The following is a 14,536-nucleotide window of genomic DNA, read 5'->3' as shown; positions in this document are numbered from 1 at the left end:
CACCTCGTAAGGCATTTTGTGTCGTAAATGCAACGTCCGTGAGGCTGGACACTCGCATAGCCAAAAACGGTCCAAGGCCCATCTCGTCACCCGACCTCCCGCCGTTAATTGAAGACGCCATAGGTAATTTTGGCCCATTGCAAGCGTTCTGCATGCCTCCGTATTGCCGCAGAGTCGAGGCCGCAAATTTTTCAGGTTATGAGGATCTGGGTTATGAGACCCGGCCTGGCAAACCTAAAAAGAACGCAATTTCCGAGACATAGGGAGAAAGTAGGAGCAACAGCCAACAGAATCGCTTAGAAGCCTCGGGCATCGTGTGCTGAAACGGCTTATTCTTGTCGACCATTCTTCACGCGAGTCAGCCACCCTGCCTCTATTGGTCCAAATCGATGCAAATCCTGATCCTGCAACCACAAAAACGTTTAACTTGTGGCTGAGGGGCAGGACGAGGCGAGAGTTCACGAAAAGGTGGACTTTCACTTTCAAGCCTTCAACAGTAGGGTATTGCCTTGCCCCTCTCTCTTCCATCACTAGGCTGCCCCTCCTCTCTCATCGCCTAAGTACGTTTGCTGTCTGCACGCCACAGCCGTGCCATTGAAGCCGTAAACTTGCATAATTAGCGAAAACAAACCTCAAATCAAAGACATCTTCAATTTTAGACCCTCCCACCTTTTTCTCCCAACATCGCTACTGCAACCCGAGCTACGGCGCTTTTCGAAATCCAGTGTGGCTCGACGCACAACGCAGGGCGTTATGTCTCTACGCATTCCGTGCAGCGCCTGTGCACGCATATTGCACCCATTCTTATCGGATCCTTAAATACCGCTGTTCTGCTAAAGTCTTCGCCATGGCTGAAATTGGGCATTCTTCGGATAAGAGCTCCAGCGGAGCGTTCCATGACCAACTCTCTCAGACCTCGTCCATATCGTCCTACTACGATGACAGGTCCTTCTTCCAGAGAGCCATAGACTCTTTCAAGCCCATCAACCTCGAAGAAGATGGCGTCGACACGCTGAACATGACGGACTTGGAAAAGTCCATTTATGCCACGTCCCGCCATCCCTTGGCTCGTCGTCTTAAGGCCAGACATCTTCAGATGATCGCCATTGGAGGCTCCATCGGTACCGGTCTTTTTGTGGGATCTGGCTACGCATTGGCCACAGGTGGGCCAGCAGGCGTGTTGCTTTCGTACATTTTGGTGGGTTATTCGCTTTTTGCCGTGGTGATGGCGTTGGGCGAAATGTCGGTGCAGTTTCCTGTTTCCGGTTCCTTCAACGCCTTCTTCTCCAGGTTTGTCGATCCAGCCTGGGGTTTCACCTTGGGTCTCATGTACTCGGTGTCGTGGTTGATATCGTTTCCTTCGGAGTTGGTGGCGTGCTCCTTGACCATTAGCTATTGGAACGATACGATTAATCCGGCCGTGTGGGTGGCTATTTTCCTTGTGGGTATTTCTTCCATCAACCTCTTTGGTGTGAAAGGATACGGTGAGGTGGAGTTTGTGCTTTCCATCACCAAGGTTCTCGCCGTTATCGGCTTTATCATCGCCGGTATCTGCATTATCTGCGGTGTGGGCGACCAAGGTTACATTGGTTCCAGATACTGGCACAATCCTGGCTCTTTCAACCACGGCTTCAAAGGTGTGTGTTCTGCTTTTATTTCAGCAGCCTTCTCGTTTGGAGGTGTGGAGCTTGTGGCTTTGGCAGCTTCCGAAACAGCCAACCCACGAAAAGCCTTGCCCAGAGCCACCAAGCAGGTTTTCTGGAGAATCACCCTTTTCTATGTCACCACCGCCGTTGTCATTGGCTGCCTTGTGCCTTACACCGACGAAAGATTGCTCAATGGCTCTTCCAGCGAGGATATCGCTGCTTCTCCGTTTGTCATTGCCATCAACAACGGAGGTATCAATGTGTTGCCAGATATCATGAACGCTGTGATTCTCGTTGCAGTGGTTTCCGTCGGTGCTTCCTCGGTCTATGGATGTTCTCGTTCTTTGGCCTCCTTGGCTGTCCAGGGCTTGCTTCCAAGATGTATTGCTTACATTGACAGATCAGGAAGACCTCTAGTGGCCATTCTCATCACCAACGTTTTTGGACTCTTGGGTTTCCTTGCATCTTCTGAAAACCAATCTGAAGTGTTCACCTGGCTTTTTTCCGTCTGCTCCTTGGCTGCCTTTTTCACCTGGATCGCCATCTGCTTCACCCATTTGCGTTTCAGATGGGCTTTGAATGCCCAGGGTCGTAACACTGATGAGGTCATTTTTGTGTCACCTTTGGGAATCTGGGGTTCCCTTTTCGGTATGATCATCTTGATTTTGATTGTGATTGGCTTGATTTGGACTGCCATCTGGCCAATCGGCTCCTCTGCTGATGTTGAATCTTTCTTCAAAAGCTGTCTTTCCTTGCCATTGTTGATTGTCTTGTGTGTGGGTTTCAAAATATACAAAGGAACTCTCAATCAATGGCTCATTCCCTTGGAAGAAGTGGACCTCGATACCGGAAGAAGAGAAATCGACGTGGAGGTTTTGAAACAGGAGATCGCTGAAGATAGAGCACGCATAGCATCCAAGAGCTTCTGGTACCGAGTCTATAGGTTTTGGTGTTAGTATATTCCCTATTACGCCTTTAATGAATTGTGAATGTGACTTAGAATGTAGGTGCTGGTTGCGGCAGCGACTGAGCCGTGTTGCTTGTAGGATCAGAGCTCTCTGAATTGCCCTCTTTCGCCTTGACCTGCGCCATGATGATATCCTTCTGTTCAGGTGGAATCTTGATGGTTCCTCCCTTGGTGGCTTCGTATAATGGACAGGTCTTGTTCGTTCTGATATGGCCAAAAGCACCACACGAGGCACATCTTCTCGTCTTACTCTTACCTTTACCAATACCCTTGCCTCCGAAAGCGTACGAGCCGTCTGGCAACATGACGGTGTTGGCATCAATGATTGTACCTCCCGCGGCAGCAGCGAGATGAAGGGGATCCTTGTTTGGTTTTCTTCCCTTACTGAGCTTGGCTCTCTTTTGCAAGTTGGCAATTTTCTCCTCCAAGGCCTTTCTTCTGATCTTGTTCATCTCAATGTCGTTGGTTGGCAAAATCTCATTGGCGTTGACCATCGACATCTTGTCGCCCTCAATCTGCTTCTTGCGCTTGATGTAGGCTTTGATGAGACGAGGGTCGGTGACAAACTCAACCTTTCTTTGAACAACGTCGTTCTCGTCTCTCACGAGACGGGTGATCTTCAACACGTTTCTTCTGGCTGACTGCACACCCTCTTGCTTGACCTTCTCTTCTTTCTCCTTTGCAAACTTCTGCTTCATGTAATCCTTGTGGTCGAGCGGTCTGTATTCCCTGTAAATATCATCAAGAGTGTGACCTTCTCTGTTGTCGACCGTCAACGAGCTTCTCTGAGAGTACCAGATTCTGGATACCTCCTGCTCATAAAGCTTTTGCTGATAAGCGGCCGTGGTATTCTTGGGCACAGTGTCCTTTGGAGGTGGAATGAGAGGTTTGAAACCATGTTTCTGTGTGGCACGCAAGAACGAGAAACCAAGGCCAATTCCACTGGGGTCTCCTTCACCATTGAGCTGGAGCATGGCCTTCGTCTGGTTCGAGATGATGAAACTTCTTGAAAGACTCCATGGCGAAAGACCCTCGTCAATCGTCTCGTCTGTCTCGCCGTCTCTCTCCTTTCTCTTTCTCTCGGCCTTCTCCTTCTCTTCATTCTCATGATCCTCAGTCTCTTTGCTACCCTCCTTTTCTCTCTTCTCTCTCCTGAGATCTTGCTTTCTAGAGTCGTCATTGTACAAGGAGTCAATATCGTCAAGAACTTGGGCACCATGCTGCATACTATCCAAAAGGGTAGCGTCCTCAGGCGTAATCATAGCCCTAACTTCCTCCTCGGTGGGAACGACATCCATATTCTTGATCTTCCAGAAACCTTGATCATCACCTTTTCTTTGGTACTCCATAAATTCCTTCAACCTTTGTCTATTTTGCATATCATTCTGATCTGGGAAGTGCAGCGAAATATCCTTCACTGAAAGACGAGCATTTCCGTTTCTGTTCATGGTACGGTAAACGATCATCTTCAATCTATTCTTGGATGTGTTGGTGACCTTTCTGGAGTGTGGTGCCGGCACCTCGACCGCTGGGAATACATTTCCGACAGCAAATAAATGATTGATGGCACGCAAGTAATGTCTCTGGTGATTACCACATCCCAGGGATCTGATAAGAAGGAAGTCTGTGCTTTTGGGTTCTTGTTTGAAGATGGGAGCTCTTATCATGTTATTGTACAAGGTAGGAACAAAGTCACCCTTGGCGACATGACCAAAGTTCCAGAATGGCGACCGATCCTCCACACCAAGAACATGCGTTTCTCCGAGAGGCGCCTTCGGCCTCAGGTTGTCCTCCTCCTTTTCTTTTCTGTAGTAATTGATCAATTTACTGCCCATTCCAAAGTTAGACAAAATGCTAGGATACTCTTCAGAATACTCCATTGCAATCAAAGGCGAGGAGTCCACAGCGGTCAAGTCCGATGTCTTCTTGAAGATTTCTGTTTGAGTCTTTCCCTTGTCCTTCTTCTTCTTCCGGACCTTGAGTTTGGAGAAGCAGATCAATGAACCTTGCCTGACTTGGAACTTGGCTCTATGGTAAGCTCTAGCCTCCTCAGTAGACAACTTGATCTTGTAGTATGGTGTTTGTAAACGCATGGCAGGAACGGAGTGCTCGATGTTCAAGTTACTCAACTGCGATCTCACCTTAGTGTTATAGTTGTTGCGCAAAATCTCGTACTGCTTGTCGTTCGAGATGTTGAACTTCATATGCAAATGCTTCAAGTCTGTTGGAATGACGGCCCTGGACTTGGAATGGTCAGCCTTCTTCTTGTCTGGCACGAACAAAAGATTAGGGTCATTCATATTAAGCTCAAACTTCTCTGGAGCTGCTTGGCCATTGAAAATGTTCTCGTCGTCGTAGAAGAAGTCATCATCCACAAACTTGTCGCTTGAGATACCGTTGGTTTTGGTAGGTTCTTTATCGGAATCACCAGCATCCAAGATAGAGGCGTCATCCCAGTCGGCACTGGCAAGAACGAGGTCCTTACTGAACTCCGCAAACTTGTCGTACTCCACACCATCTGAGCTTATGAACGGCAAAAGCTTCACGCTGACGGAGTTTTCCTTGTTGCTCTCGAAGTCAGCTATTAGTTCGAGATCTTTCTCTGTGATTTCAACAATGCCATGCTTTTGTGATTGATCTTTCGTCACTCCTCTCTTGGACTTGAATGCTTTCTTTTGGTCTGGCGCCACTTCCAAGCTGAGCTTCATCGGTATTAGGGGCTTGATGTTGCTTCTGAATGCAAGGGCGGGCCGGAGGTGCTTGTAGTATTTCGGTGCCGGAAGCGACATGGTATGGAAATTGACCGGCTTGTCTGGTTGATAGTCTGGGAAGTGTTTAGCCACCATACGTGATTTTTGGCGTGACTCCATATCCTTGACGAGTTTCTGGAGCTTGGCTCTCTTGGCCGCTAGCTCTTCTGGGGATTTTCTCTTCTTCGGGATCCTTTGGTCAACCATCATATCCTCGTCTTCGAATCCCAACTCGAGATCGTTAAGACCGTCGTCCTCAAAACCAAACTGATTGTTCATATCATCAAGCATGCCCATATCGCCGCCTGGAATTTCGATATCGCCATCGTCGCCAGGCTTATCGTCGTCTCCAAAGAATGCATCAAACTCGTCGTTTGCCTGGTTCTGTAGATCCTCCTCTTCATCTAGTCCATCGACGGCAAAATTATTATTGGAGTCATCTGCGCCAGGAGCGACATCCAAGTCGTCATCCTCGTCCGCCAATTCGTCGATATCTTCGTAATCTATGGCGTCGTCTGCATGCTTGGTAGTTCTTTCGGTGAATATCTCATCAATAACCTTCTCGTCCGGCACTTCCACGTCACCCTTGACAAGCGAATTGTAGAAGCCGTCACCTTCGCCTGACTTTTTAGCCCGGGCCGTGCCGTTGGTGCCGTTGGGTGCCATTTTGTGGGGTTCAACTGAAAGGCTTGTTTTTTTAGAAGTAGTGGCACACTGATATGGTTGGTGATGGTGCACGGGTGTAGGACCAGGGTCCCCAGAAAACGCCAAACCAACGATTAAATTATGTAATGAGACGTGATTTAGGCGTCTAGTTTCCAAAATATAGCTAATTCTTTAAATACTTCTTGATTTGTTTGCAGTCCAGGTATGATCTAATGTCCGGTGTTTGACCTCTACGCACACCATCAACTACTCCATGAAGAACCTAGTGCTAGTTATCCACTGCACCCTGCAGCCTGGAGAGGCAATCAGATACAATTACACAGATGACACGGATTTCTACATCATATACAACTTTAACCTTCTTCTGAGGTACATCCGCAAACTACTCGGTGTCTACCAGAACATCACCGTTGTGCTTATCTACAAGCAATTGCATGCTCTACTCGAGGCTACAAAGCTCTTGTATGAATGCAGCGAAGCAGAAAAGACCGAGGAAAGGCTTGAAGACTACAAGTTGCATTATAAGCGGCATTTGGCCCAGGCCACTGCAAACCAGACCAATGGAGTGGTGAATACAGACTTTGAAGTCAGACTACCCCAGGGTCAAGCTGATAGGATTTTTGGATTTGAGACGATTTATGTATTTGATGCTACAGGAGTGCAAGACCACCTCCTGGAAGCAAATACAGGTGTTCAGCAGCTCCTACGATACCTCGCCTTGAAACACGGAGCTTACTATGGGGCACTTTCGGGGAAATTGAAAGAGTTTGAAGATCCAAACACATGTCAGCTTTTGGTTCTGTCGCTAAAAGGAGGCCTCAAGGAAGGAGAGCAGCATATCTTCTCGCCGAATGGTGAGCAGGTAACAGACAACATTGACTTACATCAACAACTCACTCTTGGCTGGGACCTGTGGACCAAGATCCAGATGATTGCCAGGCTGATTGCAAGAAGAGAGGGTTGGGATTTGATCGACGAGGAGGTGAAGATGGATGAGTTCGAGGACCTTTACGAAGCGTATATTGAGGGTAATCCCGATGACTTTGTGAGTAAGGCCAAGAAGCTTGTGGATTTTGAAGAGGAGCCACCAAAACCTGAGAGGCCTCCGCCATTGACCTACGACGATGCAATCAAGCAGTTGGAGGCTGTTCTCAAGAAGTAGGGCAGACAGCTTGGCCAAAATGAAGCTGCACTGACTGGTCTTTTTGATTGGATTGGAGAAACCTGCTGTACGTTCAATCCTTCCGCCCACCCTTATTCCAGGATGAAGCCGCCTCATGCCGGGATCAAGTCCCCTTATTTCATCTGCATTAGGGCTTTTTGCAACCATGACACAACTACCGACAAGAAGCAAGTGACTCAGTAAAATTTATTGTAATCTAAACCACTGTGAATAGAATGGACTGAAAATCTGCCACTGAAGAATAGGTCTGAATTTTTTACTCTAACTTCACATGTTGATGTCTCAGACATGCCTCTATATCAGGGCATCGATTCGCGATATCAAGCACCTCAACTACGCATGTTCAATGAGTGCTGATCTCACCCTTGCAGCACCCCTTGAGGGTATAAAAAGGGAGGAATCCCTCGATTCTCAGCCAAAACAGAAAAAGCAAAAGACTCACAAACGAAAACTCAAGAAGATGCTTGCACCTCCAGAGATCACAGTTAAGAACGATTACTTAGTCCTTCCAGCCATCAGGTCCCTTGCCATTGATCTCGCAGGAGGTGATGTACCTTCACCTAAGGAGTTTGAAGTGAAGCACAAGGAGAAGGTGCCGAATGTTGTGGTGTGCTTGATTCCAGGGCTTCTCATGGACGACTTTAATACACCAGAGAAGTTTCTGAAGCTTGATAGCTCTGAGACCACGAAACTTCCGTTTTTTATGTCCCATTTCAAAGACGTTATCCCCTTGAAGCTTCCAGGAAAGGCCAATGAGGTGTTTTCGACTGAACGAACATTGATCAATGTGAAGATCACCAGAAAGTCCAAAGACGACATGATGGAACAGCTGCTGAATACACCAGTCTCCATCGAAAGCTTGTTCGTGAAGATGCCAGACTGGATGGATCATGACTTCAAGCATTTTCCTGGATCTGGCCATGAACTCTCGGACGATTGGTTTGAGACTAAACAGTTGGACCACGAGCCCAAGATTTTTGCATTAGACTGTGAGTTCTGCCAGACCAAGGATGGAAGCCAGTTGGCCCGGATATCTATCGTTGATTACGATAACAACGTGGTTTACGATGAGTTTGTGAAGCCCGAAAAGGAGATTATAGATTACGCTACAAAGTTCTCTGGTATCACCGAAGACCTCATGGCCAAGGCTACAACCACACAGCAGCAGGTTCGAGAAAAGCTTCTCGAGACCATTTCATCATCAGACATACTCGTCGGCCACTCGCTTCTGTTTGACCTCAATGTCTTGAAAATGTGCCATCCCAAAATTGTCGACACTTGTGTGATCTACGACCATACACGCAAAAAACCATTCAAGGCTAGTCTCAAGTGGCTTGCAGAGACCTACCTTGGACGCAAGATCCAGGCTGGAGAAGCTGAAGGTAAAGGGCATTCTTCAGTGGAGGACTCCATTGCATGCTTGGATTTGGTCAAGTTGAAGCTCAGCAAAGGCCCTCTATTTGGCCAGGAACCCGACTCAGAGCCCATTTCGTTAAGAATCAAAAAGGAAGGAGATAAGCCCGTGGCGATCCTCGACAAGTCTATGTCTGAATGGGGTATAACTTCCATCCATGCAGACACTATCAAGCAGGTTGTGGAAAGCAGTGATGATATGTTGGTTGACAAGATAGACGAGGCCACCAAAAACAGTAAAGTCGTATTCTGCAAGCTTTCTGAGTACCCGAAAGGAGGTGATGACCAGCAGAAGGCCAAGCTAGAAGGGCAGTTGACCAAGGTATGGGACTCTTTGCCTGAAAACAGTACATTTATCGTCATTGGCGGGAGCAACGTCAGTCCAAAAATCCAGAAGCTTCAACTGACAAAGCTGAAGTACAACTGGATGCAAAAACAAGGAAAAACGGTTGACGATCCAGAGCAGGTATGGACATTTGACAAAGACACTGAGCTCAAGAACCTCGTTCAGGAGGCAAGAGCCTCCGTATGTTTCCTTGGTCTTAAGACGGGCAATGCGCCTTCTGCGTAGTGCCGTTTAACGCCTATAAACCTATAGATCCCATCAAGCATCCATCCCAAGCCCCCAAGCATTCATCATCCCTACAGCACAGTAACGATAATTTTATTCCTAATATACACAAGCTCCGTCTTCTTCACATGCCCAAACCCGAAAGCGACGAAATCTGGTCGTCCTTCTTGTCCATGCTCAAGGCCAGTCTCAAGTCCTTGTTCTGTTCGGGGTCCTCAGGCACCTCCTGAACAACCTCCACCACAACAGGATCTTGCAAGTACTTGCTGGCCTCCAAGTTCAACAATCCTGCAGGGTCGACGTCAGGAGCAGCGTTTTCAGCACTGGCAGCGTTCGTTTTGACCCAGCCCTTCAATTTCAAAGAAGCAGGTCCGCCAGAGCCGTATTCAAGCGGATTGTACCATTCCTTGACCCACGTGACGGAGTCGTTGATGTGGGACTTGGGTCTGTTCACGGGTGTGGCCGGCGTGGCGGATTTGGCAAACATGGTTTATTTGTAGAAGGTGTAGTTGGTGTTGATATTCGCACCAAATGGGTGCAAAGCTGGTGGAGGTCGATTACGGGTGGTAAGAGACAGGTAATAAAAAGGAAGGTGTTTATGATGATAACATGGTAGGACGTGTGTTTTTGCCTCAATTGCTCTTGGGAGGATGGGTTGATTGAAATATCGTATTTGGTGTTTGGTATTCCCACTGGTCCCACTAGCCTGTGCTGATTGATGCTTATAGTTCCAACGCTAATTGGCAGTTGATGGCATGAAATACTAAAGTTAACAAATAAGGCCTAGTCTTTCAATTAACGGAGATAGTATTTGTAAGCACTGGCTTTGTCCGAACTTCTAAGTACTTCAGAGCTACTCATATACTTACCAAAGCACTAATACCTCACAAACACCCACTCCACACAACCACAGCTTCATCTTCGTCTCCACTTCATCACTCAATGATCTCCCTCATCGCTCAATCGCCTCCACTACACCCTCCTGGTCCTTGGACATTCGTTAATCGTTATATAAGTTAGTGTTCGTTACCCTGGTCCACGACGGTGGTTCGGCTGCCGTCCAGGTCCTCGGCATCGTCTTGCACCTCTTCATGGTAGTCAGGCTGCTGCCTCCGAAGCGCCCGCAGCTTGGCCTTTTCAAGCTTCTCCCTCACCTTCTGTCGGTGTCTCTCCTCGTTCATCACCTTCTGGTCGTACCACCGCATCATATGAACAGGCTTGACGCCAAAAAATGCCTCGTACTGACAAAATAGGCACCCTGTGTTTTCGTCGATGCTGCGCTGGGGCGCCTGTGCTGCCTTTTTCTTCTTCTTGCTGCTTTTCTTCTTCTTTTTCTTCCCCGTCTCCTCCACGGGCGCCTCCACACGGCCCTGCTTTTCTCGCAAGTTCATGAAACGAAGCTGCTCCTCCACGTTGCAGTATGTGGGCACAAGCTTGCCGTTTCGGTCGTACTCAAACGTGAACTCACACGACGGTTCGTCGTCTCTATTTCTGTGTTCTCCCGCCGGTCCGTCCGAAAGCTCCACCTCAATATGATGCGTAGGGCCGTAGTCGTACAGAAACTCGGGATCACCCTGGATTTCGCCAATGTCGTAGTCGTCCTGTTCTAGATCCTCGTAGTCCTCGTATTCGTCCATGTTGCACTCGTGGAGCCCTTCTTCGTCCTTTGTGCCGTAAAGAGAGAAACCCCCTTCGTTCTGTCTCTCTGCTTCAACCTCGGCGATCTTCTGCTGAAGCTTCATGATCTCATCTGTATCACGTAGACTCACCACATCCTTGAGGCCAATTGTCAGGATCATCTTCTCCATCTCCTGCTTTATTAGCTTGATTTCCTCGAGCCCAAAGCCCATTTTGAACGGGTTTTCTTCCTTGGGAAACGGCAGAAAGTTGCCATTGCTTGGATCTTGCATCTTTCTGTTCTCCATGTTTCGCCTGACCATCGTGATGAATTCCAATTTTCTCTGCGTGTCCAGCTTTCGCTGTGCTTCCAGAGCCTTCTCTGGTGTTTTATGCGGGCCGGAAACGGCCTCTTTGGTACTCATAAGTGTCTGGTTTAAGTATGGGGATTTCTGTTCTTAGTTAATTTTTTTATTCAGGTGCGCAGCGCACATTTGCAACCGTGATGGAGGATCAACTACCTGTGTTGAGAAATATACTATTTAGTCTTTTTTCAAGGTCCTTTGCTTCTCGGCATTCTGGACAACCTTTTCATCAACGAAAAGTCCCTTTCTTCTTCGGATGTTGTTCATGTACCTTCTGGCGACATTTTCTCTCTCGGCAAATGTTCCGAGCTCTTCGAGCTCCTCTTCAGTATGAGGCACCCAGAACGGATCAATGTCTAGCATGTCAAAGCCGTCGAAAACAAGCTGGGGACTTGCGGCGCCGGACGTTCTTTTACGTATTTCTTCGGAAAAACCGAATGCTTCAACAACGGGAATTCGAGCATTGATCGTGAAGAAAGGTGTGCCCTCTTTCATCTCTTCGGAAATAATGGATCCTCCTCTCTTTTGAATCACAACGTACACCTTGCCTAGCACCTCTGGCGAAGTCTGGATCTCACAGGTGTACATGGCAAGGAAGAGCCTTGGTGCATTGAGAAGGAATCCCTTGTGGATGAGCTGCTTGGTCTGTTTGAGGATTCTGCCTGCCAAGTTGAGCAAAACCTCCTCGGTATCTGGTCTGTAGGATTTTTGAAGAACCACAATTGTGCCCTGAACAGGCTCAGAGCAGAGTGGTCCCTCGTGCATTGCCAATTGGAAACCGCCTAAAACATTAGACTCAAATTCGAATCGTTTGGCCTCCTCATTCTCTTTAGCTAAGGCTCTGCGGAATTGCTGGCCATTCGAGGGTGCCTCCACGAAAACGTTAGCACCAACTCGTTTGGGCCCAAAACTGATGATGTTGTCCACAAAAGCCGACACAGATTTGAAGATATCGAGCACCTCACGAGGAAGAGGATGCTCCTCGAGAACAGCGACCATTTTCTCGTGGAACGAGGATACATGCTTCTCGAAATCCTCTGGGTTGTTGGAAAGCCTGGAGTTCACCAACTCCTTGATCTCAATCTCGCTCTTTGTCAAAAAGCTGGTCACCTCATCAGGCAACGGGAAAACGTCAATTTGCAAATCGACCTCATCTTCTTCAACTTCCTCCTCTTCAGCCTCACTATCGTTTTCAAGCTCCTCCTTAGTGATTGACGGCTTAGCATCAGCATTCAAGCCCTCTCTAAATGGAATGACAGGTTCCTTGATAACCACTTCACATCCAGGTGCAAAACGAGTTTCAAGGTCCTTGAGGCATCTTTCAAGGTGAAGCTCACCAGCTACACAGACAATAAGCTCACCGGAATCATCGTCAATGTACCACTCAAGAACAGGATCAGCCTTGGTGAGCAACTCCAATCCCTTCTCGAGCTTGTACAACTTAAGCAAATTGTCTGGCTCAATAGCCACTCTCATGATAGGCTTGTTGTGGATCAAGGTGGCTGTGGATGCAAAATTAAGGTATGGTTTCTCCTCAGGCACCTCTGACATGATGGTAGCGTTCTTGAGCACGAGGTCTCCCAAACCCACCAATCCAACAATGTTTCCAGCCGGAACGGAGTCGACTCTGACGAACTCACGGCCCATGATTAAAAGGAGGTCCTGGATTTCAACATCCTCACGGAGCTGCTCAATGTTGGATGGGTGGTTTTTGCCCAAAGCTGGGTCGTATTTAGGACCGACCACACAAACTCTCTGACCACGAGACAAAGTACCGGAGTAAACTCTGGTGAACGCAACAAGCGTTTCCTTCTCCACTTCGGTTTCCTCCTCTTCATCGGGATCCTCCTCGAACTCCCACTGGAACTGATCTGGCTTGGTTTCAAGGTAGATCTCACCACCGTCTTCTTGTTCCAAACGGGCATCAGCCAAAGCAGCAGCAGCATCGGATGCCTTTTTGGCAATTTCACGAGCCTTTCGGCTTCTTTCTTGGAGTTCCTCGGCACTTGGAACAATAGTAGCTTCCTTAGGAAGTTCAGCATTGGGAATCGAGAGCATCTTGGAAATGTATGCAAGGGTGTGTGAATCCGCTGAATTCGAATCACAAGCTTCTAAGGCCTTCTTGAACCCAGCATCAAGCAATTCCTCCTTCGGCGTTTCAGGAACAGCACTGTAGATGCACTCATCCAAAATCTTCTCCATTCTCAGCTCCTGAGCAACAGATGGATTGGGCAAGTATTCAATCACAGCACCAAGAAGGGCATGACTCAAGGGTATCCATTGCGACATAATCAGATTAAGCAACGCCTTGAAGTCTGTAGAACGTAAATCGCGAGGTGAAAGCTTGGAGCCGAGTTTGGTGGTGATCTTCTCGAGCTTCTCGTCGTCCCTATTCAAAACACAGGCGTCATAGATATTCCAGATCTGTTCCAACACCAACGAGACAAAAAGCGGCTTGAGCGAGGATTGAGAAGGTTTCAACTTCAGCCCCGGGATCACCTTCTTGTTCTTCATGTCCAAGTAAAAATCACCCCATAGCGTCTTGGACAAGGCTGCATGGGAAAAGCCTAGTTTGGCCAGGTATATGCGTGCAAAAGTGTTGATAGAAAACGCCCAGCCGTCTACGGCAGAAGCAAAAATGACATTGTTGTTCTCAGGCGAAAAGTATAGATCCAGATCGGACTTCTCCACAAACTCGCCTTCCGCTCCAGCCTCTCTCCACTTCATATCGTCTTCCATTCGGTCGCCAGCGTAGAATGAACCAATTACAGAGTTCACCTGCTCGACGAGCCGCAGCAAGTGCTGGTATGCCTCGAGTGGCGAAAACTGCCATTCCGTGATCAACCTATCCATCTTGTTGAGCACCAAAAGCGGCTTCAAACGGTCCACCCAGCACTGTCTAAGCACATTGACCGTCTGAGAGCAAACGCCTTCAACAACATCCACCAAAACGACAGCTCCATCACACAAACGAGAGGCTGTAGACACCTCAGAGGAGAAATCAATGTGACCAGGCAGATCAATGAGATTGATGAGATGCTCCTTGACCTCGGCCTCCTCCGAACCCTCCTTCTTCCTCATGACCCGGAAATATAGCGATATCGCCGACAGCTCCATGGTAATGCCTCTTAGTTGCTCGTCTTCTCTGGAGTCCAAGTACCTGACCTTGCCTGCCATTCTCTGTGATATGATTCCGTTTGTGGCCAAGAGAGAGTCACTCAAAGACGTCTTTCCGTGGTCCACGTGTGCCAAAATACAGATATTCCGGACATTGGCCGTGGAACTCTGCAAGTCCCGGACTTTTTCTGGTGATAATTTCATGGTGGTGGTATCAGTAGTACTAAGTTCGCAGTGCGAT

General features: G+C 48.0%; 7 protein-coding genes across 7 annotated transcripts; 3 read left to right on the top strand and 4 right to left on the bottom strand.

Annotated features, from left to right (window-relative positions):
• Positions 1 to 847: 847 nt before the first annotated feature.
• On the top strand, positions 848 to 2,602 carry GAP4 (Gap4p; the record flags this gene model as incomplete). Its single annotated transcript, XM_024859303.1, has 1 exon — positions 848 to 2,602. One exon carries the CDS (start codon positions 848 to 850, stop codon positions 2,600 to 2,602), a length of 1,755 nt encoding a protein of 584 aa, XP_024712605.1.
• A 40-nt stretch (positions 2,603 to 2,642) lies between these two features.
• On the bottom strand, positions 2,643 to 6,029 carry TAF145 (Taf145p; the record flags this gene model as incomplete). Its single annotated transcript, XM_024859302.1, has 1 exon — positions 2,643 to 6,029. One exon carries the CDS (start codon positions 6,027 to 6,029, stop codon positions 2,643 to 2,645), a length of 3,387 nt encoding a protein of 1,128 aa, XP_024712604.1.
• Positions 6,030 to 6,282: 253 nt separating this feature from the next.
• On the top strand, positions 6,283 to 7,191 carry C7M61_003971 (uncharacterized protein; the record flags this gene model as incomplete). Its single annotated transcript, XM_024859301.1, has 1 exon — positions 6,283 to 7,191. One exon carries the CDS (start codon positions 6,283 to 6,285, stop codon positions 7,189 to 7,191), a length of 909 nt encoding a protein of 302 aa, XP_024712603.1.
• A 367-nt stretch (positions 7,192 to 7,558) lies between these two features.
• C7M61_003970 (uncharacterized protein) lies at positions 7,559 to 9,196 on the top strand (the record flags this gene model as incomplete). The annotated part of the gene is made up of 1 exon (XM_024859300.1): positions 7,559 to 9,196. One exon carries the CDS (start codon positions 7,559 to 7,561, stop codon positions 9,194 to 9,196), a length of 1,638 nt encoding a protein of 545 aa, XP_024712602.1.
• A 124-nt stretch (positions 9,197 to 9,320) lies between these two features.
• Positions 9,321 to 9,683, bottom strand: C7M61_003969 (uncharacterized protein; the record flags this gene model as incomplete). The annotated part of the gene is made up of 1 exon (XM_024859299.1): positions 9,321 to 9,683. One exon carries the CDS (start codon positions 9,681 to 9,683, stop codon positions 9,321 to 9,323), a length of 363 nt encoding a protein of 120 aa, XP_024712601.1.
• A 529-nt stretch (positions 9,684 to 10,212) lies between these two features.
• Positions 10,213 to 11,238, bottom strand: C7M61_003968 (uncharacterized protein; the record flags this gene model as incomplete). Its single annotated transcript, XM_024859298.1, has 1 exon — positions 10,213 to 11,238. One exon carries the CDS (start codon positions 11,236 to 11,238, stop codon positions 10,213 to 10,215), a length of 1,026 nt encoding a protein of 341 aa, XP_024712600.1.
• A 117-nt stretch (positions 11,239 to 11,355) lies between these two features.
• Positions 11,356 to 14,499, bottom strand: RIA1 (GTPase; the record flags this gene model as incomplete). The annotated part of the gene is made up of 1 exon (XM_024859297.1): positions 11,356 to 14,499. One exon carries the CDS (start codon positions 14,497 to 14,499, stop codon positions 11,356 to 11,358), a length of 3,144 nt encoding a protein of 1,047 aa, XP_024712599.1.
• Positions 14,500 to 14,536: the final 37 nt, after the last annotated feature.

The sequence above is a fragment of the Candidozyma pseudohaemuli genome, assembly GCF_003013735.1.
Source record: "Candidozyma pseudohaemuli strain B12108 chromosome Unknown scaffold00011, whole genome shotgun sequence".
Classification (NCBI taxonomy): domain Eukaryota; kingdom Fungi; phylum Ascomycota; class Pichiomycetes; order Serinales; family Metschnikowiaceae; genus Candidozyma; species Candidozyma pseudohaemuli.
Note: the sequence above shows the minus strand (reverse complement) of the source record. Positions and strands in the feature narration are given on the sequence as shown.